Here is a 27,990-nt window from a genome sequence, read left to right on the forward strand (position 1 = left end):
CCTGAGGCCTGGCCTGGCTCCCTGCTGACCCCTTCCCAGACCCGGGATGTCGGAGGCCGGCCTGAGGGGCTGGCTGCTGTGGGCCCTGCTCCTGCGCTTGGTGAGTCCCAGGGCTTGGCTCCCCCTCCCCTGCAGCCTCCAGTTAGGGACCCTGGGGCCAGCCGTGTACCAGGCGAGCGTTACTGGGTGACAGCAAGGGAGCCTCAGGGCCTGCGGGCTGGGCCAGTCTCTGGACACATGAGGGATGCCAGGCCCCACAGAGGAGGGGTGCAGGTGGAGGGTTTCCAGGTTACAGGGTTGAATGCACACAGGGGTGAAAGAGGCTGCTGGACTGGGGTGCTCCAAGTCCCTCCTGTCACTGGCCCTACTGTGGGGCCCAGGCCTGCAGTTAAGAGAGGTCTGAGGAAAGGAGGTGCTGGGATGGGGTTACCTGGTGAGCATCACCTAGGGAGGACTGAGCACTCTGGAGGCTGGGAGAAGATCCAGGGCTGGCGCCTCTTAAGTTCCTCGCTCACTTTGTGTCTGGGAGGTGGGTGACAGCTTTTGGCCTCAAGCAGGTGGTGGTGGTGGTGGTGGGAGCCGGGGGGCCTCCTGAACAGACTCTCCATGAGAGACCCTGGCCTCTGGATGTGGTGTACAGTGTGGGGACTCAGGCTGACTTCGACATGGGCAGAGCCCGGGACCTTGGAGTCAGCTTTGCCTCCTTACCCATCTCTGGCCTCTCCGGCATGACTTTCCTAAGCTGCAGGTCTATCAGGCCACCCCCAGGAAGAAAGGCCAGTGTTGTCACTCCAACACTGGCTGGCTGGCACATGCCTCCAGGAGGCTTCCTACTCCTCACACTCCCCGCTTCCCTGCCCCTGCTCCATGTCCTTCTTACCCCCACGCCCTCCCTGGCTGCCTGCTGCCTGGATGGCACCCAGCTGTATCAGGGCCCACGCGTGATGTTGCTGTTCTCTGCAGGCCCACAGCGAGCCTTACACACCCATCCACCAGCCTGGCTACTGCGCCTTCTATGACGAATGTGGGAAGAACCCAGAGCTGTCTGGAAGCCTCATGACACTCTCCAACGTGTCCTGCCTGTCCAACACACCGGCCCGCAAGATCACAGGTGATCACCTGATCCTATTACAGAAGATCTGCCCCCGCCTCTACACCGGCCCCAACACCCAAGCCTGCTGCTCCGCCAAGCAGCTGGTATCACTGGAAGCCAGTATGTCGGTCACCAAGGCCCTCCTCACCCGCTGCCCAGCCTGCTCTGACAATTTCGTGAACCTGCACTGCCACAACACGTGCAGCCCCAACCAGAGCCTCTTCATCAATGTGACCCGCGTAGCCCAGCTAGGGGCTGGACAACTCCCAGCTGTGGTGGCCTATGAGGCCTTCTACCAGCATAGCTTTGCCGAGCAGAGCTATGACTCCTGCAGCCGTGTACGCGTCCCTGCAGCCGCCACGCTGGCTGTGGGCACCATGTGTGGCGTGTATGGCTCTGCCCTTTGCAATGCCCAGCGCTGGCTCAACTTCCAGGGAGATACAGGCAATGGTCTGGCCCCACTGGACATCACCTTCCACCTCTTGGAGCCCGGCGAGGTCGTGGGGAGTGGGATTCAGCCTCTGAATGAGGGGGTTGCACGTTGCAATGAGTCCCAAGGTGACGACATGGCGGCCTGCTCCTGCCAGGACTGTGCTGCATCCTGTCCTGCCATAGCCCATCCCCAGGCCCTGGACTCCACCTTCTACCTGGGCCGGATGCCGGGCAGTCTGGTCCTCATCATCATCCTCTGCTCTGTCTTTGCTGTGGTCACCATCCTGCTTGTGGGACTCTGTGTGGCCCCCGCCAGGGACAAAAGCAAGACGGTGGACCCCAAGAAGGGCACCAGCCTCTCTGACAAGCTCAGCTTCTCCACCCACACCCTCCTTGGCCAGTTCTTCCAGGGCTGGGGCACGTGGGTGGCTTCGTGGCCTCTGACCATCTTGGTGCTATCTGTCATCCCGGTGGTGGCCTTGGCAGCGGGCCTGGTCTTTACAGAACTCACTACGGACCCCGTGGAGCTGTGGTCGGCCCCCAACAGCCAAGCCCGGAGTGAGAAGGCTTTCCATGACCAGCATTTCGGCCCCTTCTTCCGAACCAACCAGGTGATCCTGACAGCTCCCAACCGGTCCAGCTACAGGTATGACTCTCTGCTGCTGGGGCCCAAGAACTTCAGCGGGATCCTGGACCTGGACTTGCTGCTGGAGCTGCTAGAGCTGCAGGAGAGGCTGCGGCACCTCCAGGTATGGTCGCCCGAAGCACAGCGCAACATCTCCCTGCAGGACATCTGCTATGCCCCCCTCAATCCGGACAATACCAGTCTCTACGACTGCTGCATCAACAGCCTCCTGCAGTATTTCCAGAACAACCGCACGCTCCTGCTGCTCACGGCCAACCAGACACTGATGGGGCAGACCTCCCAAGTCGACTGGAAGGACCATTTTCTGTACTGTGCCAAGTGAGTCCATGGTGGGGCCCAAGCGAGGAGTGGGCTGGGGCTGGGCTGCCATGGCCTCCTGGGAACCTGGCCTGGCATACAGCTGGTCCTGAAGGACCAGAGGTAGCTATTCCTATGGCTGTGGCCTGGGGCTGCCCAGATGATTATCTCTACCCCTCGTCCGGCCGCCATTTCCTTTGGTGAGAGTTCCTGCTCATGGCTGCAGGTTTGTGCGTGGCCATCGCTGGCCCTTCAACCCCGAGTCCACTCTGTCTTTCTGCAGATTTCTTGACATGTGGGAGCTCCCTGCCACACTCTTGGTTTAAGTCTGACAGAGGAGTCTGATTGGCAGAGCACATATTTATATTTGCTTTGTTTTGCTTCTTGTTTCTGTGCCAGGTGCCGTAGGGCCATCGGTAGCCCATGAGGTACCATGGTATGCATTGGAAAAGGTGCCCTCAGGCCAGAGGTCGTGGCTGGTCTCAGGCATCTGGGCTGGGTGTCCTGGGGTAGGCCACAGCCACACACACTTCTGTTGATTGGGGTTCGATCCTTGGTTCTGTCCACTCTGGTGTGCTGCCAACAAGATGCCAAGAAGGCTGCTGGGCCAAGGGGGCCAAGAGCCAAGGGCAGCAGCAGGGCTGTGGCAGTGGAGGCTCCTTGAGGTTGGAGTAGAGCAGAGGTCCTCAAAACGAACGTTTAGTACTCCGTACTCCAGAGCAAATGAGAGTTAAAAGGGGCAAATAGCATCTTAGTGTTATTATTAAAACAGTTCTGACCTTACAGACCCTGGAAAGGGTCTCCAGGACGCCTAAGGGCCCCAGGCCACACTTTGAGAACCACTGGATTGGAAGAGAGTGCTGACACTTTCTGTCCCCCGCTACCTGGCTCTGCATCCCTCAGCTGGGCCCCAAGTTTGGGCTGCTTCCCAGAGTGTCTGTGCCAGGAACCCAAGGGCTGTCTCTTGGAAATAGCAGGAACGAGAGGAGCCATTGTTTGCTCTGGAGAGGCATCATGGTCTGACCTCAGACTCATGTCTGATGGTAGCTTTATAGTCCATTATAGGGTATTATCTTTATTTTGACTACGGATGCTCACAACAACTCTTGGGTGGTCCAATTATCTCCATTTTACAGACAGGAAAACTGAGGTTCAGAGGGGTGTGGTAAGCTGCTCAAGGTCACACAGCAACCAGCACTCGCTTGCTGAGATCTGAGAGGGGGGGTAGAGAGCTTTGCTCAGGTGTCCCACTGCATCTTCACAATGATGGGCTTTGCAGAAAGGGCTAAGCTGAAGGACCTACAGACTTGCCTGAGGGCACCAGTCTAGTAAACTGTGAAAACATTGGCTCCTGGGCTCCAGGGTTCCAAATCTGACCTCAATACCTAGAGGGTTTTGCGGGGCCCTGGGCAGGAGAAGGAGGCTGAGAGGGCAACGTTTGAGACTGCCCATGCCAGACCCCATGGCTCAAATCCCAGCTCTTCCACCCTCATGGGACTTCAGGTGTGATGCTCAATCCGGAATCAGATAATGTCAGAGCCAGGAAGGTCAGGCTAGTGTGTGGAGACATGAGAGGCTCAGAGAGACAGGGCCTGGAGCAGCCCCTGCCTGGCACAGAGAAGGCACTCAGGGCAGCTCCAACTCACTCCGTGGGCGGGGGCCTGCAGGAGATCTTGCTGGATGGGAGCCATTTAGGACCCACTCAGCTGGGTCCTAAATGGCTAAATGGCCTAAATGCAGATAGCTGGGCTATCTGCAGCTATCTGCAGCCAGTGTCCCCCACCCCGCCAGCTCACCCTCCATAGTGCTGTAGGTCTGGGGTGGGAGGGGAAGGGAGGGGCCATATGGACTGGGCAGGGCCAGGAAAGGCCCTTTCCCTTTGTGGTCATCTCCCTCCAGTGCCCCGCTCACCTTCAAGGATGGCACAGCCCTGGCCCTGAGCTGCATGGCTGACTACGGGGCCCCTGTCTTCCCCTTCCTTGCCATTGGGGGGTACAAAGGTAAGCTAAGTGGGCCCTGAGAGGAAGCCAAGGAAGATGCAGTATTGGGGCAGGAACCGTAGACGGGAGGATGGGAGCGGTGCTGGGGATTCTCGCAGCCTAGGGGTAGCCTGGCTTCTGGAAGCTGTAGGCCAACCCTGTCCTGTCTCCTCTCTCTGCCATCTCTTTTATCTTCTCGTAGTGTTACTCAGGCAGTCTGGTTTTTCTGCCTGAGCCCAAAGGTCTTGCCTTTGGCTGAGAGAAGTGGGGTGTAGGAGGTAAGGCCATGTATCAGATGAGGAAGGAGTGGGGGAGAAGGAGCAAGGGGTGATGTGAGGGGTGCAGCTAGATATGGGGAGGGAATATTGGGGTGCAGCTGGAGGGGGAGGGAGGCACGGGTGCAGCAGGAAGGGTCTGAGTATTTCTTATCCCAGGGAAGGACTATTCTGAGGCGGAGGCCCTGATCATGACGTTCTCCCTCAACAATTACCCTGCCGGGGACCCCCGTCTGGCCCAGGCCAAGCTGTGGGAGGAGGCCTTCTTAGAGGAAATGCGAGCCTTCCAGCGTCAGACGGCTGGCATGTTCCAGGTCACGTTCATGGCTGAGGTAGGGGCTGCAGGGTCCCTGGCTCTGGGGGTGCAACCCAGGTGGTCTTGGGTCAGTTCCTGTGTCCCCATCCTGGCCCTGGCCCTTCCTAAGTGACCCTGGGCAGTGGCTGCCTGCTCAGAACGGGGTGATTGTGATGGCTGTTCTTGTAGCCTCGCCAGCGATTATAGGGGGCCATCAGGCCCTGTGACACAACACACAATTAGTGCCCAGTGACCGAGCTATTTATTGAGAGCTGGCCTGGCTGGAGCAGGCACGGTCAGTGGCGGCTGGTCGGGTGTGTGTCCACAGCGCTCTCTGGAAGACGAGATCAATCGCACCACAGCTGAAGACCTGCCCATCTTTGCCACCAGCTACATTGTCATATTCCTGTACATCTCTCTGGCCCTGGGCAGCTATTCCAGCTGGAGCCGAGTGATGGTGAGAAGCGGGAGGGACACAGCTAGGTGGGCTAGCCCAGGACCCCAGGCATCTTCAGCAGGCTTTCTACAACTTTCCTAACCAGAGCACCTCAGAACAGCAAAGTGGACACACCCAAGTGGCTGCCCCAAAGGGTAATACCTCTTGCAAGTGTTCTGTGCTGAAAGGTCAAGAGCGATTTTCTTTTCTTTTCCTTTCTTTTTCTTTTCTTTGCTTTTCTTTTCTTTTCTCTTCTCTTTTCCCTCCTACCCTCTCTTTCTCTTTCTTTTCTTTCTCTCTCTGTTTCTCTTTTTCTCTCTTTCTTTTGAGACAAGGTCTTGCTCTGTTGCCCAGGCTGGAGTGCAGTGGCATGATCTTAGCTCGCTGCAACTTCAAAACTCCTGGGCACAAGTGATCCTCCTGCTTCAGCCTCCCAAGTAGTTGGAACTATAGGCACATGCCATTGTGCCCAGCTATCTTTTTTTTTTTTTTGAGACAGAGTTTTGCTCTTGTTGCCCAGGCTGGAGTGTAATGGCACATCTCGGCTCACTGCAACCTCCGCCTCCCAGGTTCAAGCGATTCTCCTGCCTCAGCCTCCCGAGTAGCTGGCATTACAGGCATGTGCTACCACACCCGGCTAATTTTGTGTTTTTAGTAGAGTTGGGGTTTCTCCATGTTGGTCAGACTGGTCTTGAACTCCTGGCCTCAGGTGATCCGCCCACCCAAAGTGCTGGGATTACAGGTGTGAGCTACCACGTCCACCTATTTTTTTTGTTTTTTGTTTTTTGTAGAGACAGGGTCTCGCTTTTTGCCTAGGCTGGTCTCAAACTCCTGGGCTCAAGTGATTCTTCCTCATCAGCCTCCCAAAATGTTGACATTACAGGTGTGAGCCACCACACCTGGCCTAAGAGCAGTTTTCTGTCTGTTACATGCCATACCCTCACTTGCCCAAATGCAAAGCTAATACTTAAAATCTCTTGCAATGCATGCTCAAGGAAGATGGAGTAGGCTCACCCATGCCTTTGGGTTTCCTGGACCTGCCCTTGGTAGGATGGCTCTGCAGAGGGGCTTTAATGTGAGATGTGAGCTCCTCACCACTGGGGGCAGTATCGGGCACCTGCAGGCACTGAGGGTGCCTGCCAGCTGCGTTGTCTCGCCTAGCTGAGGCTGGTGGACATACTGGGTAGGTGCTAGGTGGCTAGGGGGCTGAGCCTGTTTGCATTGCAGGTGGACTCCAAGGCCACGCTGGGCCTCGGCGGGGTGGCCGTGGTCCTGGGAGCAGTCATGGCTGCCATGGGCTTCTTCTGCTACTTGGGTGTCCGCTCCTCCCTGGTCATCCTGCAAGTGGTGCCTTTCCTGGTGCTGTCCGTGGGGGCTGATAACATCTTCATCTTTGTTCTCGAGTACCAGGTAAGAAGGGAGGAGCTCTCCACACCCCCAACTGCCCACTCTTCTCCCAACCTCACCTCCTGGCCAGATGGGACTCTGGCGTGAATTTGCTGGGTCTCCCTGCAGACTCTTTCTGTTCATCGACACTCATGTTTACAATATCTGTAGAAACTAGAGTGTGTTGACATAAATGACTTCATCCTGCCTCTACCATCTGGAATTAGCTTTCTGTTAACCCCTTGCAATGTCTAGTAAAACCTCTCCATGTTAGTACATTACAGCCTCCTCCTGTCTTTATGCTGCTACGTAGCATTCCATGGTAAGGATAAATCAGAGTCGATTTCACCTCTCCCTGTTGGTGAACAATTAGGGTTCCAACAATGCTTGGAACAGGGATGCTATAGACATCTCGAATGCACCAAGCATTTCTCCCAGCCAGACCCTGGAAGAAGAACATTGGCCGTGGAGAATATGAGAGTCTCTGATGATTCAGGAAGGTCAGAGCAGCTCCTCAGGCCTGGCTGCAGCTCTGGGCACTTGCCAGCTCCCTGCTGGCCTTTGAGGGGCAGTGCCCTTGGAGGGCCCTGGCTCTTATCCCTGCTGTTCCCACACAGAGGCTGCCCCGGAGGCCTGGGGAGCCACGAGAGGTCCACATTGGGCGAGCCCTAGGCAGGGTGGCTCCCAGCATGCTGTTGTGCAGCCTCTCTGAGGCCATCTGCTTCTTCCTAGGTGAGCCTGGGTCAGACCCTCCCCACTTGGCATTAGGCCTGCTGGGTTAGTGCCGGGGCCTAGGAGTTCCCAGAGGGCAGTGGGTATAGTGCAGACCCCTTTCCCCCTGCACCCTGTCAATGTCGGCTCCCACTCTGCCCTTGAAGCCAGGGTGCCCTGACAGCCCTCTGCTCCCTCACAGGGGCCCTGACCCCCATGCCAGCTGTGCGGACCTTCGCCCTGACCTCTGGCCTTGCAGTGATCCTTGACTTCCTCCTGCAGATGTCAGCCTTTGTGGCCCTGCTCTCCCTGGACAGCAAGAGGCAGGAGGTAGGGGCAGCTGGGCCAGTACTGAGGGACCTGCCCCTGGGTTCCCACCATGGCAGGGAGAGGGAGTGTCTTTACCACCACAGAGATGGCCCAGAGAATGGGGTGGGGGACAGGGGCATTGTCCCAGGAGGGTAATATTTAGGCCATGTATTCTCCAATTTCCTATAGAAAAATAAATTTGTTTTGACAATTTTTAAAATATAATCAAACCTCCTAAAGTGCATGAGGTTGAGAAATAAAATACAGTTGACCCTTGAACAATGTGAAGATTAGGGCACCGACTGTCTAAGCAGTTGAAAATCTGCATGTAACTTTTTTTTTTTTTGAGACGGAGTTTCGCTCTGTCACCCAGGCTGGAGTGCAATGGTGTGATATCAGCTCACCGCAACCTCTGCCTCCCGGGTTCAAGCGATTCTCCTGCCTCAGCCTCCCGATTACTGGGATTACAGGCCCCCTCCTTCCGCACACCTGGCTAATTTTTGTGTTTTTAGTAGAGAAGGGGTTTCACCATGTTGATCAGGCTGGTCTCGAACTCCTGACCTCAGGTGATCCGCCCACCTTGGCCTCCCAAAGTGCTGGCGTGAGCCACCATGCCTGGTCTGCATGTAACATTTGACCCTTCTAAACTTAATTCCTACTAGCCTACTATTGACTGGAAGCCTTAATGATAACATAAATAGTCGATAACACATCTTTTGAATGTTATATGTATTATAAACTGTATTCTTACAATAAAGGAAGCAAGAAAAAAGAAAATGTTAGTAAGAAAATCATAAGGAAGAGAAAATCTATTTACTGTTCACGAAGTGAAAGTGGATCATCATGAGGGTCTTCATCCTCGTCATCTTCAGGTTGAGTAGGCTGAAGAAGAGAAGGAAGAGGAGGAAGAGGAGGGCTTGATCTTGCTGTTTCAGGGGCAGCAGAGGTGGAAGAAAATCCAGGGATTAGTGAGCCCAGGCAGTTCAAACTCGTGTTGTTCACGAGTCAGCTGTATAAATGAGAGGTCAACAGGAGTTGATCTGTTGGTTCCCATGATGGTGTAAAATTTAAAGATATTTTATCAAGATTAAAAAAAAAAAAAGCAAAGAAAACAGCACACTGGTATGTCTCCATGAGGGCACTGGCACAGGCCACCCACAGAAGGTGACACTCCCTGGGGGCAGGAAGGTGGTCCCTGGGGTCTTGTCTGCTCTGGGACTACCTTGAGGGGCTGCCTCCCACTCCAGGCCTCCCGGTTGGACGTCTGCTGCTGCGTCAAGCCCCGGGAGCTGCCCCCGCCTGGCCAGGGAGAGGGGCTCCTGCTTGGCTTCTTCCAAAAGGCCTATGCCCCCTTCCTGCTGCACTGGATCACTCGAGGGGTTGTGGTGAGTGGGCCTCGAACCACACGAGAGCAGGGGAACTAGGTGGGGACCACGCCCTGGGAGAGCAGGTTTGGAAGTGGGGAGGTTGCCTAGGCCCAAGTGCTGATACTTGGGGCTGGCACGCAAGTCTGCTCAACTCCAGAATGTTGCCCATGACACCCTGACTGACATAAATTTGTGGGGAGATTGGGGGACGGCTGTTGGGCAGGGTGGTCTCATGCAGCAGGTCCTTTCTCAGTTGCTGCTGTTTCTCGCCCTGTTTGGAGTGAGCCTCTACTACATGTGCCACATCAGCGTGGGACTGGACCAGGAGCTGGCCCTGCCCAAGGTGAGCCCAGGCCCTTCTCAACTCTTAGGTCCCTGGGATTTGGGGAGGGGCAGTAGCAACCAGCAGGGATGGGTGGGGGGTCTCCGGCCAGGGGCTTGGCCAGAGGTGCAGAATTGTTCACTGCTTTGGAGGCATCTCCAGCAGTCCTGGGGAGCGAAGCCACATTCGTGTATGAACAGCACAAGAGCCAGGTGCCAGCCCCAGGCCACAGTAAGAGAGATGGCCCAGGCATCGGATGGCTGTCCATGTGAGACGGCAGGCCACAAAGAATGACTGCCACTTTGCTGAGTGCCTGCCCAGTGTCCAGCCCTGCGAATTCTCTGGGCCTGAAGCCCGGGGAGGGCAGGGGTTCAGGGGAAGGAAAGCCCCATGGTTGGAGGGGACCTCCAAGGTCGCATAGGATTTTCAGAGGAAACTGATGACAGACTCGCCAGTGGGAGGCTGGGGTGAGCCCAGGTGTGTTTCCTGGGCGTGGCAGCGACTGTGGGGGTGGGACGAGCTGGAGGCCAAGGGCTTGGTGGGGGAGAGTGCTGATTGCCCAGCCTGGACCAGTAAGTGTGTGGGCCAACAGGCACAATGCATCAGCCAAGGCTGGGGACCTGGCTTTTCTGGATATGCATCAGTGGTGGCCATGGGCTGGTGGCCAAGAGGAAGCAGCCACAGACAACAAAGTCTGAGACACACGGTCAGACTGCATGAGCAAGCTCTAGGGAGAGGGAGGGCATCAAGGGGACTCGATGTCTAGGTCCCATCTAGGGAACTGTGATGGAGGTTTGGGCAAGGGTCTGGGCATTGGCAGGAGCCCCAGTGGAAGCAGCCAGGCCTGAGCCCACAACAGGGCTGAGTGGGGTGCGGCTGGGGTAGGTGTGTTAGGCAGTACTGGCCTGGGGTCCTGGAAGCCAGGTGAGGGAGGACAAGAGCAGATGGCTCAGGACTGTACTTTGGGTGACCGTATGGAGGGAGAGCAGGTGAGGAGTCACAGAATGAACCTGCCACCTGCAGAAGTCCTGGGGGCTATGTCACGGGGCTGAGGTGAAGAGGGTCTCTACTGCCCCAAGAGCAAGAAGGAAGGACGTGATGGGCCGCCAGACCCTGCTGAGGTTTTATGTTGATGTCTTTTGTTTATTTTTCTGTTGGGGACATTTGTTTCTTACTGCTTCTAAAAATTTTATCATTTTTTTCCATTTTTTATTGTGGTAAATACACATAATAGAAAATTACCATTGTAACCATTTTTAAGTGTACCGTTCAGTGATATTAAGTACACTCATACTATTTAACTATCACCACCATCCATCTCCAAAACTCTTTCCTTTTTGCAAAATTGAAACTTTACCCAACAAACAGTGACTCCCCATTCTCCCCTCCCCTCAGCCCCTGACACAATCACCATTTACTTTTTTTTTTTTTTTTTGAAACAGAGCTTTGCTCTTGTTGCCCAGGCTGGAGTGCAATGGTGCAATCTCGGCTCACTGCAATCTCTGCCTCCCGGGTTCAAGTGATTCTCCTACCTCAGCCTCCCAAGTAGCTGGGATTACAGGTGGCTGCCACCACACCCAGCTAATTTTTGTATTTTTAGTAGAGATGGGGTTTCACCATGTTGGCCTGGCTGGTCTTGAACTTCTGACCTCAGGTGATCCACTGGCCTTGGCCTCCCAAAGTGCTGGGATTACAGGTATGAGCCACCACACCTGGCCTCTACTTTTTCTTTTTTTTTTGAGATGGAGTCTTGCTCTGTCACCCAGGCTGGAGTGCAATGGTACGGACTCGGCTTACTGCAGCCTCTGCCTCCCAGGTTCAAGCGATTCTCCTGCCTCAGCCTCCTGAGTAGCTGGGACTACAGGTGTGTGCCACCACACCCAGCTAATTTTTGTATTTTTAGTAGAGATGGGGTTTCGCCATGTTGGCCAGGCTGGTCTCGAACTCCTGACCCTGTGATCTGCCTGCTTTGGCCTACCAAAGTGCTGGGATTACAGGCAAGAACCACCGTTCCCGGACCATTTACTTTCTGTTCTATGAGTTTGACCACTCTAGGCACCTCAGGTAAGTGAACTCATACAATATTTATTTTTTTGGCTGGGAGTGGTGGCTCACTCCTGTAATCCCAGCACTTTGGGAGGCCGAGGCAGGCAGATCACCTGAGGTCAGGAGTTTGAGACCAGCCTGACCAACATGGAGAAACCCCATCTCTACTAAAAATACAAAATTAACTGGGCATGGTGGCACACGCCTGTAATCCCAGCTACTTGGGAGGCTGAGGCAGGAGAACTGCTTGAACCTGGGAGGCAGAGGTTGCGGTAAGCTGAGATCACGCCATTGCACTCCAGCCTGGGCAACAGAGTGAGGATTCGTCTCAAAAAAAAAAAAAAAAGTATATTTTGTCTGATATTAGTATAGCTACCCCTATTCTCTTTTGGTAACTATTTACATGGAATATCTTTCTTCCGTTCTTCCACTTTCAATCGATTTGTGTTTTTGGATCTAAGGTGAGTCTCTTGGAGACAGCATATAGTTAGATCACGTTTTATTGTTTTTGAGCAGATGGGGGCTGCCTAGGGCACAGTATGCTGACTCTCACAATCTCGATCGTGTGTGTGTGTGTGTGTGTGTTTAATCCATTCTACCACTCTCTTTTTTTTTTTTTTTTTTTTTTTTTATTGAGATGGAGCCTCGGTCTGTCACCCAGGCTGGAGTGCAGTGGAGCAATCTCGGCTTACTGCAACTTACACCTCCCGGGTTCAAGCAGTTCTCCTGCCTCAGCCTCCTGAGTAGCTGGGATTACAGGTGCATGCCACCATGGCTGGCTAATTTTTTTGGATTTTTTGTGGAGACAGGGTTTCACCATGTTGGCCAGGCTGGTCTCAAACTCCTGACTTTGAGTAATCCACCCACCTCGGCCTCCCAAAGTGCTGGGATTACAGGCGTGGGCCACCACACCTGGTCCTACTACTCTCTTTTGATTGGAGAGTTTAATCCATTTACATTTACAGTAATTACTGATGACGAGGGATTTACTGCTGTCATTTTGCTATTTGTTTTCTATATGCCTTGTAGCTTTTTTATTTCTCATTTCCTGCATTACTGACTTATTTTGTGCTTAGTTGATTGCTACTAGTGAAATTTTACATTTTCCTTCTCATTTCCTTTTGTGCATAGTCTACAGCTAATTTTATTTGTGATTACCATGGGGATTATGTTAAATGTGCTGAAGTTATAACACTCTAAATTTATGCCAACTTTGTTTCCATAGCATACAAAAACTCTGCTCCTATAACAACTCCATCTTACCTCCCTTTCAGTTATTGATGTCACAAAATTATATCTTGAGCTAGCCATGGTGGCTCATGCCTGTAATCCCAATGCTTCGAGAGGTGGAGGCAAGAGGATTGCTTGAGGCCAGGAATTTGAGGCCAGCCTGGCCAACACAGTGAGATCCCATCTCTAGAAAAAATTTAAAATTTAGCTGGGCAAGGTGGCACATGCCTGTAGTCCCAGCTATGTGGGAGGCTTGCTTGAGTCCAGGAATTCAAGGATGCAGTCAGCTATGATCATGCCACTGCACTCCAGCCTGAGCAACAGAGACCGACCTTGTCTCAAAAAATTATATTTTTCAGTTGGGTGCAGTGGCTCATGGCTATAATCCCAGCACTTTGTGAGGTGGTTGGATCACTTGAGGCTAGGAGTTCAAGATTAGCCTGGCCAATGTGACAAAACCCCATCTCTACTAAAAATACAAAAATTAGCCAGGCATGGTGGCACACAACTGTAAACCTAGCTACTTGGGAGGTTGAGACATGAGAATTGCTTGAATCTAGGAGGTAGAGGTTGCAGTGAGCTGGGATCGTACCACTGTACTCCAGCTTGGGCGACAGAGCGAGACTATGTCTCAAAAACTTTTGTATTTTTATGCATTATGTATCCAAAATCATAGGCTAATGATTTTTTTGCATGAGTCTCTTAAATTATGTACAAAAAGGTGGAGTTGTAAATCATAACATTTATAACTGCCCATTTACCTTTGCCAGGGATTTATTTATTTATTTATTTATTTATTTATTTATTTATTTATTTAAAGAGGCAGAGTCTTGCTCTGTTGCCCAGGCTGAAATGCAGTGGTGTGATCATAGCTCACTATAACCTCAAACTCCCGGCCTCAAAAGATCCTCCCACCTCAGCCACCTGAAGTACTGGGATTACAGGTATAAGCCACTATGCCTAGCCAAGGGATTTTTATTTCTTCGTACATCTTTGAGTTACTGCCTGATGTCTTTTTTTTTTTTTTTTTTTTTTTTTTGAGACGTTTCGCTCTTGTTGCCCACCCAGGCTGGAGTGCAATGGTGTGATCTCAGCTCACTGCAAACTCCGCCTCCCGGGTTCAAGTGATTCTCCTGCCTCAGCCTCCCGAGTACTGGGATTACAGGCATGTGCCACCATGCCAGGCTAATTTTGTATTTTTAGTAGAGATGGGGTTTCTCCATATTGGTCAGGCTGGTCTCGAACTCCCAACCTCAGGTGATCCGCCCGCCTTGGCCTCCCAAAGTGCTGGGATTACAGGCATGAGCCACCATGCCTAGCCTGTCTAATGTCTTTTTATTTCAACCTACAGGATTCCTTTTAGCATTTCTTTCAGGGAAGGTCTAGTGATAATGAACTTCTTCAGCTTTTGTTTATCTGAGAGTGTCTTAATTTCACCCACATTTTAATTTTTTAAAATTTTTTATTTATTTTGAGATGGAGTTTCACTCTTGTCGCCCAGGCTGGAGTACAATGGCGTGATCTCAGCTCACTGCAACCTCCGCCTCCTGGGTTCAAGTGATTCTCCCGCCTCAGCCTCCTGAGTAGCTGAGATTACAGGTGCATGCCACCATGCCAGGCTAATTTTTGTATTTTTAATAGAGACGGAGTTTTACCATGTTGGCCAGGCTGGTCATGAACTCCTGACCTCAGGTGATCCACCTGCCTTGGCCTCTCAAAGTGCTGGGATTACAGGCATGAGCCACTGTGCCTGGCTGATTTTTATTTTTTAATTAAAACATTTTTTTTGAGATGGGGGTCTCACTATGTTACTCAGGCTGGTCTGGAACTTTTGGGCTCAAGTGGTCCTCCTGTCTCAGCCTCCCAAAGTATTGGGATTATAGGACGAATCACCTCATCTGGCGTCTCCCTTATTTTTATTTATTATTATTTTTTTATTTTTTGAGATGGAGTCTCACTCTGTCGCCCAGACTGGAGTGCAATGGTGTGATCTCGGCTCACTGCAACCTCCACCTCCCAGGTTCAAGAGATTCTACTACCTCAGCCTCCAAAGTAGCTGGGATTACAGGTGCATGCCTCCACGCCTGGCTAATTTTTGTATTTTTAGCAGAGATGGGGTCTTACCATGTGAGTCAAGCTGGTCTCAAACTCCTGGCCTCAAATAATCTGTCTGCCTCAGCCTCCCAAAGTGCTGGGATTACAGGCATGAGCCACCATGCCTGGCCTTCTCCCTCATTTTTAAGGGACAGTTTTGTTGGAATTAGGATTCTTCATTGACAATTGTTTTTTCTTCAGCACTTGTTTTTTTTGTTGTTTGTTTTTGAGACAGAATCTCACTCTCTCATCCAGGCTGGAGTGCAGTGGCGTGATCTCAGCTCACTGCAACCTCTGCTTCTCAGGTTCAAGTGATTCTCCTGCTTCATCCTCCTGAGTAGCTGGGATTACAGGTGTGTGCCACCATGCCTGGCTAATTTTCATATTTTCAGTAGAGATGGACTCAAACTCCTGACCTCAGGTGATCCACCTGCCTCAGCCTCCTGAAGTGCTGGGATTACAGGCATGAGCCACCATGCCCAGCATTCTTCAGCACTTTCAATTTACAAACCCACTGCCATCTGGGCTTCAAGGTTTCTGATGAGAAATATGCTGATAATCTTTTTGAGGATCTTTTGCATATGCCAAGTCACTTCTTTTTTTTTTCAATATTTTCTATTTTTTAAAAAACTTATTTTATTTTACTTTTTATTTTTATTTTTTAGAGACAGGGTCTTGCTATGTTGCCTAGAATGGACTTGAAACCCTGGGCTCAAGCAATCCTCCCACCTCAGCCTCTTGAGTAGCTGGGACTACAGGTATATGCCACCATGCCTGGCTTGTCTTTGGTTTTTGACAGCTAAATTATAATATCCAGCCGGGTGCAGTGGCTCACGCCTGTAATCCCAGCACTTTGGGAGGCCAAGGTGGGTGGATCACAAGGTCAAGAGATCAAGACCATCCTGGCCAACGTGGTGAAACCCCATCTCTACTAAAAATACAAAAGTTAGCTGGGCATGGTTGTGAGCACTTGTAGTCCAAGATACTTGGGAGGCTGAGGCAGGAGAATCACTTGAACCCAGGAGGCAGAGGTTGCAGTGAGCCGAGATCGTGCCACTGTACTCCAGCCTGGCAACAAAGTGAGACTCCATCTCAAAAAAAAAAAAAATTATAATATCCTTTGGTGTGGGTTTCTTTAGTTTACCCTACTGGAGTTTATTGAGTTTCTTGAATGTTTATATTCATGTCTTTCATCAAATTTGGGGAGTTCTGGCCATAATTTTTTCAAATAATCTCGCTTCCCCTTTCTCTTTTCTTCTGGAATTCTTACAATGCATATTTTGGTCTATTTGATGATGATGATGTCTCACAGGTCCCTTAGGCTCTGCTCTGTTCACTTTTGTTATTTTTTTCCTTTCTCTTCTTCAGACTCAGTAATTTCAATGGTCTTATCTTCAGTTTGCTAATTCTTTCTTCTGACTGCTTTTGAATCCCTCTAGTGAATTTTTCATTTAAGTTACTGTACTTTTTAGCTCCAGAGTTTTTTTGCTCCTTTTTATGTTTCCTCCTCATTGACATTTCCATTTTGTTCATAAATTATTTCCTTGATTTTGTTTTCTTTTAGCTCTTTGAGCAACTTTAAGGCAATTGTTTTATTCATTTATTTTATTATTTATTTATTTATTTATTTTTTGAGACAGAGTCTTGCTTTGTCACCCAGGCTGGAGTGCAGTGGTGTGATCTCGGGTCACTGCAACCTCTGCCTCCTGGGGTTAAGCCTCAGCCTCCCAAGTAGCTAGGATTACAGGTGCCTGCCATCATGCTCGGCTAATTTTTGTATTTTTAGTAGAGACAGGGTTTCACCATATTAGCCAGGCTGGTCTTGAACTCCTGGCCTCATGTGATCTGCCTGCCTTGGCCTTCTGAAGTTCTGGGATTACAGGCATGAGCCACTGCGCCTGGCTGAGACAATTGTTTTGAAGTCTTTGTCTAGTAACTCTGCTGTCTGGTTTTACCCAGGAACAGTTTCTGTTGGTTAATATTTTCCCTTTGAATGGGCCGTGTTTTTCTTTTTCTTGGTGTGTTTTTGGTTGAAAAATGGACATTTGATTCTTATAATGTGGTAGCTCTGGAGATCAGATTCTCCTTCTTTCCCAGGGCTTGCTTTATTTTATTTATTGCTGTTGGTGTTTCTGTGCTGGGGATCAGCCAAAGGCGCAGAGTTAATGTCTTCTCAGGTATTTTTGAGACTGCATTTTTCTCTGAGCATTTATGCAGTGTGGTGTCTGTCTAAATATCCCTATATTTATGGTTGCTTTTGAATGTCCTTGTCCTTATATGTATGGTTCCCAAAAGGAGAAAAAGGGAAAAATGAAGGGGTGGGGGATAGGTGCTTACTTTTTAAATCTCCTGGAAGTCACTTTAGTAAGATGTGGAGGTGGTTGCAACAATGGTGGTGGGAGTTGCAATAGTGGCTGCCTGCCTGTGTATCTGTACCACCAATATCAGAAGTAATGATCAATGATCAGAACTCAGATCCTTGATATTTGAATGTATTTATTTATTTATTTATTAGAGACAGGGTCTGGCTCTCTTGCCGAGGCTGGATTGCAGTGGTGCAATCATAGCTCACTGCAGCAGCAAACTTCCAGGCTCAAATGATTCTCCTATCTCAGCCTCCTGAGTAGCTAGGACTACAGGCACGTGCCACCACACCCAGCTAACTTTTGTATTTTTTTTTTTTGTAGGGACAGGGTGTCTCTATGTGCCCAGATCAGTCTCCCACTCTTGGGCTCAAGTGACCCTCCTGGTTGCCCTCCCAAAGTTCTGAAATGACAAGTGTAAGCCATCATGCCCAGCTGATATTTGGTGGATGGTGTCCTTGCCTACCTGGCTCCTGCAAGCTGTGTACAAGCTGCTTCTGGAAAGCATACACAGCTGCATGCCTTGAGGCTGGGAGTGGCAAATGGGTAGCTGCTACTGTACTAAAAGCTGAGATTGCCTGAAATTAACCACAATTTACTGTCCAAGCCTTATCCTGGAAGCTTCCAGCCCTCAATAGACTCCAGAGTTCCAAAATAGTTACACTAGGTCCAGCATGGTGGCTCATGCCTGTAATCCCAGCCATTTGGGAGGCCGAGACGGGTGGATCACTTGAGGTCAGGAGTTTGAGACCAGCCTGGCCAACATGGTGAAACCCCATCTCTCTTAAAAATACAAAAATCAGCTGGAAGCGGTGGCACGTGCCTGTAATCCCAGCTACTCAGGAGGCTGAGGCACAAGAATCGCTTGAACCCAGGAGGCGGAGGTTGCAGTGAGCAGAGATCACGCCACTGCACTCCAGCCCAGAAGACTCTGTCTCAAAAACAAAACAAAACAAAACAAAAACAAAATAGTTATACCAGACAAATTGTTGTCTAGGTGGGGAGGGAGATTCCTGACACTTCCTACTGTGCCATTTTCCCTAATGTCACTCTGAGCCTTTATGTTATAGAAGGGAGCAGACCAAGAGGATGGCTGGTGCATGGCTTTGAGGGTGTACACACTGACATTTATATGTGCACACAAATATGGGCCGTTGTCACAGGCCAGCTTGTTAGACTGTGGCTGTGCCAAATTGGGGGTGATAGGAAGGGGTACAATTATGTGTCTGTGCATGTTTGTGTGTGTCAGTGTGTGTTCATGTGAGGTGATAGGTGTTGCTCTGTGCTTGTACCTGCATAAGTGTACTTCTGTTTGCACCTGTGATTGTACCTATTCTGTGAACCCTGGAGTATGTTCATCTGTGGGTGCACTGAAAACTGTTCCGGTGTAACTGTACAGTGCACATACATCTTGAAGGTACCCCTGAGTGTGTGTGTCTGTGCATGTCCTTCTCTATATGTACCTTGTGTGTGACCTCTGAGTATGTACATCTCTGTGTATATTTTGTGTTCTTGTGTGCATGTACCTCTGTGTACCTCTAAGCATGTATCTGCGTGTATATCTCTGAGTGTCCCACTGAGCACATCCCTTTGAGTGTGTAACTGCATGTGTACCTCTGAACATGTTCCTCTGTGTGTTCCTCTGATCATGGACCTCTGAGCATGTGCCTTTTAGCATGTACCTCTGTGTGTACCTTCAAGAGTGTGAGCTGGAGTGAGCCCTTTAGGGGTGTGCATAGCGAACCAAAGCTCACTGACCCTCCTCCACTCCTAGGACTCGTACCTGCTTGACTATTTCCTCTTTCTGAACCGCTACTTCGAGGTGGGGGCCCCGGTGTACTTTGTTACCACCTCGGGCTACAACTTCTCCAGCGAGGCTGGGATGAATGCCATCTGCTCCAGTGCAGGCTGCAACAACTTCTCCTTCACCCAGAAGATCCAGTATGCCACAGAGTTCCCTGAGCAGTGAGTTCCTGGCCCACCCCAAATCCCGGCCTACTCCCTGTTTGAGTCCCCCCAGTCCTCTCCAGTCCCCTCTTCCTGCCTGTTCTATCCCTGTCCTGCTGCCCTGCTGCCCTGCTGCCCTGCTGCTGTATGCCTGGGGAGGACTGCGTGGGGGTTGGGCCACGAGAAGGACCCACCACCCTGCCCAGCTGGCCTTTTCACCCTTCCTCCCACCTGCCCCTTAGGTCTTACCTGGCCATCCCTGCCTCCTCCTGGGTGGATGACTTCATTGACTGGCTGACCCCATCCTCCTGCTGCCGCCTTTATATATCTGGCCCCAATAAGGACAAGTTCTGCCCCTCGACCGTCAGTGAGTGTGGGGCCATGGGGGCTCACTGTCCACCACAGCTTGGGCAAACTGAGGCAACAGAAAGGAGAGGACTGGAGAGGCTCCCTCAACCTCTCCCACGCATCTTGCAGGGTCTGTCGGGGGCATGGGTGCAGACGTGGCCTGAGGGACAGGCACTCTGTGAGAAGCACCTGTGTGGGTGACCGTGCTGGCCCGTGGGCATCACACATGTATGCTGCTGTGTACTGTGCCCCCACTTTCAGAGCACGTGGTGCTCCTGGGTGGCAGGGCAGTGGGGAGTCAGGAGGGGAGAGCTGCTGAGGTTAGCACATGGCCCTGCCGCCCAAAGCAGTGGCATTTGTAGGTGGTGAGGCCTTTGTGGGGCCTGTTTTTCTGCCCCAAACTTCCTTTCCCCTTCTGCCTGTAGGTGCCCACAGTTTCTATAGCCAAGAGGAGAACTTCTCCCACAAATGACAAATGCAAATCCCCCTAGAAGTGACTGGTTGAGGCTGGAGTGCCCGGGACCTTTGATGGGATTGTTGGGGAAGGAGGGGCACAAAGCAGGAGCTGCTGGCCCTGGGGTGTCACTGCCCAGACCCCTGCTTTCTCTGCAGACTCTCTGAACTGCCTAAAGAACTGCATGAGCATCACGATGGGCTCTGTGAGGCCCTCGGTGGAGCAGTTCCATAAGTATCTTCCCTGGTTCCTGAGCGACCGGCCCAACATCAAATGTCCCAAAGGGTAAGCTTGGGAGGGCCTTCTGCTGGGGAGGACAGACATGTGGGACCCAGGATGGGGGTGAATATAGAGAGGCAGAAGGAGGCTATCAGGGGCCTCTCTGGGGTGGCTGTGGGCTGGGCAGATGAAAGGAGCTTTGTCCCTGGCTAAGCCTTTGCCCTGACCTTCTTGCAGCGGCCTGGCAGCATACAGCACCTCTGTGAACTTGACTTCAGATGGCCAGGTTTTAGGTAAGCATGGCCTTGCCTGGAGGGGAGGACATAAATCGGTTGCTCTGGAGGGCCCCTGAAAACCCTAGGGAACAGCCTGTCACATGTTGTCTCCCTCCTTTGTCAGGAGGTTCTAACTGCGCTGGCCCTGTCAGCAGGGGTCTTGTTTCCCAACTCCACATCTCAGACTTCACCCCTTCTCTCACTCCCAAGCCCATGGTCAGTGCTAAGTTTGTGGAATTCATTCAGCAGTTGATACCATACTTGGGAGTTCTCTGCACCCTGGCTAAGCACCTTTCTTACCAGCACAAATTACACCCAAAGGGCAGCTGGCTAAATGAATTAGGATGCTTGGCACAGCACAATCCTAGCAGTCATTTAAAGTAACAAGAGGCTGGGCGCCTGTAATCTTAGCACTCTAGGAGGCCAAGGCGGGAGGATCTCTTGAACCCAGGAGTTTGAGACCAGCCCAGGCAACATTAGGGAGGCCCTCTTTTTTTTTTTTTGAGATGGAGTCTCGCTTTGTTGCCCAGGCTGGAGTGCAGTGGTGCAATCTTGGCTCACTGCAACCTCCACTTTCCGGGTTCAAGCGATTCTCCCGCCTCAGCCTCCTGAGTAGCTTGGACTATAGGAGCATGCTATCATGTCTGGGTAATTCTTGTATTTTCAGCAGAGACGGAGTTGCACCATGTTGGCCAGGCTGGTCTCAAACTCCTGACCTCAGGTGATATGCCTGCCTTGGCCTCCCAAAGTGCTAGTATTACAGGCATGAGCCACTGTGCCTGGCCTCCTCTACAAAGTAAAATTTAAAAAATTGCCCGGGTGTGCTGGCATGTGCCTGTAGTTCCAGCTATTCAGGAGGCTGGGCGGGAGGAATTCCTGAGTCTGGGAGGTTGAGGCTGCAGTGAACTGTGATCGCAACACTGCACTCCAGCCTGGGCAACAAAGTGAGACCCTCTCTCCAAAAAAAAAAAGAAAAAAGTAACAAGAGAGATGCAGTTGGACTGACAGGAAAAGGACCCACAACATGCTGTCAGCTCATACAGCAGATGGCAGAACGAGACAGCCATCTGTATAAAGGAGCTGGCCATAGCTCTGTGCAGACATGCTTGGTGTAGGGGCCCTAAGGGAGCTTGTGCTGGAGACGGACATGGGGGTCGTCGGTGGGTGGGGGAGCTTTTGAAGGATGATCTCTTTGTACTGAAATAATTCATAGTTTGAACTGCTGGCTGAAAGCTGCCTCAAGTTCACTCACCCCACCCTTCCAGCTATGAAGTTCCCATGTTCCCAGAAGGGCAATGCACCCTGCCCGGCCCTAGTCCCTGAGCACAACAGGCTCTGTGAGGCCAGTGTGGTGGGGCTGGTGTGGACAGATGGGAGTGGGTGTGTCAGTCAGGGAACGAGGAGCAGGGCCTGGAAGGAGCACACAGTAGAGCCAAGCCCCCATAACCGGGGGCAAGTCTGCACCATCTCTGACCTTTGTCTTCTCGTGCGTACACTAGGTTAGTCTAGAGCAGTGCTTCCCAAAAGTGAGGTCCCCCAGCCAGCAGCATTAGCATAACCTGGAAATTGTCCAAAATGAAGTTCCAGCCAGGTGCTGCAGCTCACGCCTATAATCCCAGTACGTTGGGAGGCCAAGGTGGGAGGATCACTTGAGCCCAGGAGTCTAGTCTGTCTGAGACCAGCCTGGGCAAAAAAGCCAGATATTGAAAGAAAAGAAAAGAAAAGAAAAGAAAAGAAAAGAAAAGAAAAGAAAAGAAAAGAAAAGAAAGAAAGGGAGAAAGAGAGAGAAAGAAAGAGAAAGAGAAAGAAAGAAAGAAGGAAGGAAGAAAGAAAGAAAGAAAGAAAGAAAGAAAGAAAGAAAGAAAGAAAGAAAAAGAAAAAGAAAGAAAGAAAAGAAAGAAGAAAAAAAGAAATGCAAGTTCTCTGCCCTCACCCAAGACTTTGCAGACCCGGGATTGCTGGGCTGGGGTGGGCATTTGTGTGTGAACTACCCTCCAGGTGGTCAGAGGCCTGGTGGGAAGTTCTCCAGGCACCTCCCCTGCTCTGAGATTGTATGTATCCAAGAACATTTCTCTTCTTTTTTCTCCACACCTATGTAGCACTATTGTTTCTTTTTCAGATACACATGCTCACTGTACACAATAAATAAATAACTTTTTTTTGAGACACAGTTGCATTCTGTCACCCAGGCTGGAGTACAGTGGCACAATCTCGGCTTACTGCAACCTCTACCTCCTGGATTCAAGTAATTCTCCTGCCTCAGCCTCCCTAGTAGCTGGGATTACAGGCACGTGCCACTATGCCCAGCTAATTTTTGTATTATTAATAGAGGCAGAGTGTCGCCAAGAAATAACCTTTTTGGGCCAGGCACGGTGGCTCACACCTGTAATCCCAGCAGTTTGGGAGACGGAGGCCGGCGAATCACTTGAGGTCAGGAGTTTGAGACCAGCATGGCCAACATGGTAAAACCCTGTCTCTACTAAAAATACAAGAATTAGCCAGGCATGGTGGCATGCACCTGTAATCCCAGCTACTCGGGAGGTTGAGGCAGGACAATCACTTGAACCCGGGAAGCAGAAGTTGCAGTGAGCCAAGATCGCACCACTGCACTCCAGCTGCGGTGACAGAGTGAGACTCTGTCTCGAAAACAAAAACAAAAACAAGAACAAAAAACCCTTTATTGTATAAAGGTCTTAATAACCTTAATTTCTTCTTCTTCTTTTTTTTTTTTTTTTTGAGATGAGGTCTTGCTCTGTTGCCCAGCTGGAGTGCTGCAGCATGATCTTGGCTCACTGCAGCATCTGCCTCCTGGGTTCAAGAATTCTCCCGCCTCAGCCCCCCAAGTAGCTGGGATTACAGGGGTGTGCCACAACGCCTGGCTAATTTTTGCATTTTTAGTAGAGACAGGGTTTCACCATGTTGGGCAGGCTGGTCTTGAACTCCTGACCTCAGGTGATCAGCCTGCCGTAGCCTCCCAAAGTGCTGGGATTACAGGCGTGAGCCACCACACCCGGCCAATAACCTTAATTTCTTAAAAGTCATTAAGAAATAACCTTTATCTGGCAGGAGCCCTAAGCCACAGCTCTAATAATCCAACCGTTCTCATTTTTCTGTCTTCCTTTCTAGTCCTTTCCTATAGGAATACGCAAATTAAAAACCAATTAAGTTAATTTTAAAAATCCAGTGCATATCTTGAAACCATACAGAGAAGAATCTCGATTCACTAGGGAGATCTCTGTAGGCTTCACTCTTCAAAGGTCAGGCCTGGGTTTCCCACAGCAGTGGGGCCAGCTATGGAGTTTGCAGGGCTGGTGCAAAACAAAAATATGGGCCTCTTGCACAAAATTTACTAAGAATTTCAAATGGCAGTTGCAGAGCCCTGAACCCAGCTTGATCACATGCCTGTGCCACTGCGTCTGCGGTGTTCTGAAGGTGTCCTGGAAAGGGCTCTGACCTTTGCTCTTCCATCTTCTGTGTGCCATGGCTGTCCAGCCTCCAGGTTCATGGCATATCACAAGCCCCTGAAAAACTCACAGGATTACACAAAAGCTCTGCGGGCAGCTCGAGAGCTGGCAGCCAACATCACTGCTGACCTGCGGAAAGTGCCTGGGACAGACCCGGCTTTTGAGGTCTTCCCCTACACGTGAGGACCTGAGTGGCTGGGCTGGAGGGAGGTGGGGGATGGTTGCTGGAGGTTAGGCTGGAGGGCTTGCAAGGAGTTGCATGAGATGAGGACCAGTTTTAGGTCAGAAGGCTCTGGCTGCAGCCTTGGGCCTATTTCTTAGGCTGGTTTGCACCCCAGTATAAGCCTGCCTGACCCTCAGCATTCTCCTTCTGAAGTGGGGTATCCCACCCACCTTGAGGGCCCCAGAGGCCTGAGCTTGTGACCATGCTCTGCACTCTGGCAGGATCACCAATGTGTTTTATGAGCAGTACCTGACCATCCTCCCTGAGGGGCTCTTCATGCTCAGCCTCTGCCTTGTGCCCACCTTCGCTGTCTCCTGCCTCCTGCTGGGCCTGGACCTGCGCTCCGGCCTCCTCAACCTGCTCTCCATTGTCATGATCCTCGTGGACACCATCGGCTTCATGGCCCTGTGGGGCATCAGTTACAATGCTGTGTCCCTCATCAACCTGGTCTCGGTAACCCAGCAGACACAGGCACCAGGGGGCCCCTAGAGGGGTGGTTGGGGATCCAGCCTCATAGAATACTCCTAGTTCTTTTTCTTTTCTTTTTTTAGAGGCAGGGTCTTGCTCTGTTGCTCAGGCTTGAGTGCAGTGACATGATCACAGCTCACTGTAGCCTCGAACCCTTGGGCTCAAGCGATCCTCCTACCTCAGCCTCCAAAGTAGCTAGGACTACAGGCACGTGCCACTGCGTCCAGCTAATATTTTAATTTTTGTTGTAGAGACAGGGTCTCACTTTGTTGCCCAGGCTGGTCTCAAACTACTGGGCTCAAGTGATTCTCTCACTTTGGCCTCCCAAAGTGTTGGGATTATAGGCATGAGCCACTGCACCCGGCCAAATACTCCCAGTTCTGTCTAGAATCTAGATGCCTGCCCCACACTGGTCCTGGTGGAGGCCTCATCTCCCCAATTCCTTCCCCACATCTGCCTTTCTTGGCTTATGCCCCCTCTCTGCCCATAGGCAGTGGGCATGTCTGTGGAGTTCGTGTCCCACATTACCCGCTCCTTTGCCATCAGCACCAAGCCCACCTGGCTGGAGAGGGCCAAAGAGGCCACCATCTCTATGGGAAGTGCGGTGAGTGGGGAGAAGTGGGCCACCCTGTGCCCCACTCGACACCCTGTGCCCTGCTTGATGCCCTGTGCCCTGCCTGACACCTGGCTCTGACCCCCCCAGGTGTTTGCAGGTGTGGCCATGACCAACCTGCCTGGCATCCTTGTCCTGGGCCTCGCCAAGGCCCAGCTCATTCAGATCTTCTTCTTTCGCCTCAACCTCCTGATCACTCTGCTGGGCCTGCTGCACGGCTTGGTCTTCCTGCCCGTCATCCTCAGCTACGTGGGTGAGTGCCCAGGCCTGTTCCTACCAGGCTGTCATGATTATGATGACGTCAACAGTAACAGTGCATGCTCACCATGAAAGCTCAGGAAGTGCACACAAGCCATTGGCAGATGTCAGAAGCTAGGACTATGACCATGTGGCAATTCTAGTCTTGGAAGCTACTATTGTTCATTTAATGTGCTGTGAACATCTTTTTTTGTCAGCGATGTATGTCTCAAACAATGTTTCTGTGGCCCTGTACACTGTGGATCTTCACTGCACTGCTGTTTGACTTTGAAGCATGCCCTTCAGCAAGAAATATATTTTACACAGAGAGGTGACACGCACGGGCACACATAGACATGCCTGCCTAAAACAAATGCTTCACTAAATAATATTAATACTTCCTTTATACATGTGAAGCATTCTGATATTGCTGGTTCCATTCTATTATTACTATTAATATTTTTTGGAGACAAGGTGTTGCTCTGACACCCAGGCTGGAATGCAGTAGCATGATCACAGCTCACTGCAGCCTTGACTTCCCAGGCTCAAGTGATCCACCCACCTCAGCCTCCTGAGTAGCTGGGACCACAGGTTCACACCACCATGCCCAGCTAATTTTTTATTTTTTGTAGCAATGGGGTCTCCCTATGTTGTCCAGGCTGGTCTCAAACTCCTGAGCTCAAGTGATCCACCATGGCCTTCCACAGTGCTAGGATTACAGGTGTGAGCCACTGCGCTTGGCTTTTATTTTAATTTAAATTTATTATTTATTTTATTTTACTTTACATTATTTTATTTTTATTTTTTGAGATGGAGTCTCACTCTGTTGCCCAGGCTGGCGTGCAGTGGTATGATCTCAGCTCCCTGCAACCTCTGCCTCCCAAGTTCAAGCCATTCTCCTGCTTTAGCCTCCCAAGTAGCTGGGATTACAGGTGCGCACCACCACGCCTGGCTAATTCATTTATTTATTTTTTATTTTTAGTAGAGGCGGGGTTCCACCATGTTGGACAGGCTGGTCTGGAACTCCTGACCTCAGGTGATCCGACCGCCAAGGCCTCCCAAAGTGCTGGGATTACAGGCGTGAGCCACTGTGCCCAGCCCTATCATTAATTTTTAAATTATTTTTATTATTTTTATTTTTATTATTTTTAGACAGAGTCTCGCTCTGTTGCCCAGGCTGGAGTGCAGTGGCGTGATCTCAGCTCACTGCAACCTCTGCCTCCTGGGTTCAAGCGATTCTCCTGTCTCAGCCTCCTGAGTAGCTGGGATATCGGTGCATGCCACCATGCCTGGCTAATTTTTGTATTTTTATTAGAGACAGGTTTCACCATGTTGGTCAGGCTGGTGTCAAACTCCTGACCTCAGGTGATCCATCTGCCTTGGCCTCCCAAAGTGCGGGGATTACAGGTGTGGGCCACCGCACCCGGTCTCATTAATATTTTGAAATGCTGGCCAGGAGTGGTGGCTCATGTTTGTAATCCTAGCACTTTGGGAGGCTGAGGTGCATGGAGGCTCAAATTGAGCCTCCCAGGATGAAGGTGTTTCTGGCTCTCAGGGTGGGCAAGCTGGGAGGAGTTCAATTTTACCCCCCACCAGATGGTAATAATATTATTAGAGGACATTTATAGAGGGGTGTGTTTGTGCATCAACATATGTGTCTGTAATTCTCTTACTACCCCCAAGGCAGGTATTATTATCCTTCCCATTTTACAGATGAGGGAACTGAGACAACTGCCCCAGGTTACAGACTTGGTCAGAGGTAGCAGGGGTTGGAGCCCACACAGCTCCATGGTTCCTAACCATGTCTCTTGTGGGGACTCCCTGACCCTCTTGGAAGGAGTAGAGTGTGTGTGCTGGGGGTGGTGGGTGAGACATAAGAGAGGGGCAAGGAGGAGCAGTCGTGGGGTGTGCTTGGACGAGGGATATCCAGGGCCTTGGAGCTGCAGGTGGTGGCTGTTCCTTGGAGGTTCCCAAAATGCTTGGGGGATGGAGGGACCAGGACATCCCTGAAGCTTGGGCTGCGAACATAGTGACCCTGGAAGGCACATGGCACAGATCCCCCCTGGGACCCTTCTTGCCCTGGGTTTGTTGTACAGAACCAGGAATAGCTTCTCACCTGTGTCCCCTGCCCACCTCCCTGACTGTGGTTCTCTGTCTCTCTGCAGGGCCTGACGTCAACCCGGCTCTGGCACTGGAGCAGAAGCGGGCTGAGGAGGCGGCGGCAGCAGTCATAGTGGCCTCCTGCCCAAATCACCCCTCCCGAGTCTCCACAGCTGACAACATCTATGTCAACCACAGCTTTGAAGGTTCTATCAAAGGTGCTGGTGCCATCAGCAACTTCTTGCCCAACGATGGGCGGCAGTTCTGATACAGCCAGAGGCCCTGTCTAGGCTCTATGGCCCTGAACCAAAGGGTTATGGGGGTCTTCCTTGTGACTGCCCCTTGACGCACACCCTCCTCA

The 27,990-nt window shown here is 51.2% G+C and overlaps 2 protein-coding genes across 2 annotated transcripts in view; one reads left to right on the plus strand and one right to left on the minus strand.

Moving 5' to 3' along the window:
* Positions 1–27,990, minus strand: part of OGDH (oxoglutarate dehydrogenase) — a 481,925-nt gene that overhangs the window by 164,552 nt on the left and 289,383 nt on the right. The gene's annotated exons all lie outside the window — the stretch shown is intronic.
* NPC1L1 (NPC1 like intracellular cholesterol transporter 1) lies at positions 2–27,986 on the plus strand. The gene is made up of 19 exons (XM_024249897.3): positions 2–100; positions 964–2,489; positions 4,368–4,468; positions 4,882–5,054; positions 5,346–5,474; positions 6,681–6,863; positions 7,457–7,571; positions 7,753–7,880; positions 9,107–9,244; positions 9,480–9,569; positions 19,056–19,246; positions 19,471–19,595; positions 20,189–20,315; positions 20,487–20,542; positions 24,017–24,167; positions 24,433–24,664; positions 25,170–25,283; positions 25,383–25,545; positions 27,695–27,986. The coding sequence occupies exons 1-19, from the start codon at positions 47–49 to the stop codon at positions 27,895–27,897; spliced, it is 3,999 nt and encodes a 1,332-aa protein (XP_024105665.1). The 5' UTR covers positions 2–46; the 3' UTR covers positions 27,898–27,986.

The sequence above is a fragment of the Pongo abelii genome, chromosome 6 (assembly GCF_028885655.2).
Source record: "Pongo abelii isolate AG06213 chromosome 6, NHGRI_mPonAbe1-v2.0_pri, whole genome shotgun sequence".
Taxonomy (NCBI): domain Eukaryota; kingdom Metazoa; phylum Chordata; class Mammalia; order Primates; family Hominidae; genus Pongo; species Pongo abelii.

Excerpts from the sequence above, each read along its gene's own strand:
- NPC1L1 (XM_024249897.3), top strand. The coding sequence starts at position 47 with ATGTCGGAGGCCGGCCTGAGGGGCTGGCTGCTGTGGGCCCTGCTCCTG. Across the intron at positions 7,881-9,106 it reads TGGACAGCAAGAGGCAGGAG|GCCTCCCGGTTGGACGTCTG; the intron begins GTAGGGGCAGCT and ends CTCCCACTCCAG. Across the intron at positions 19,247-19,470 it reads GCCACAGAGTTCCCTGAGCA|GTCTTACCTGGCCATCCCTG; the intron begins GTGAGTTCCTGG and ends CCTGCCCCTTAG.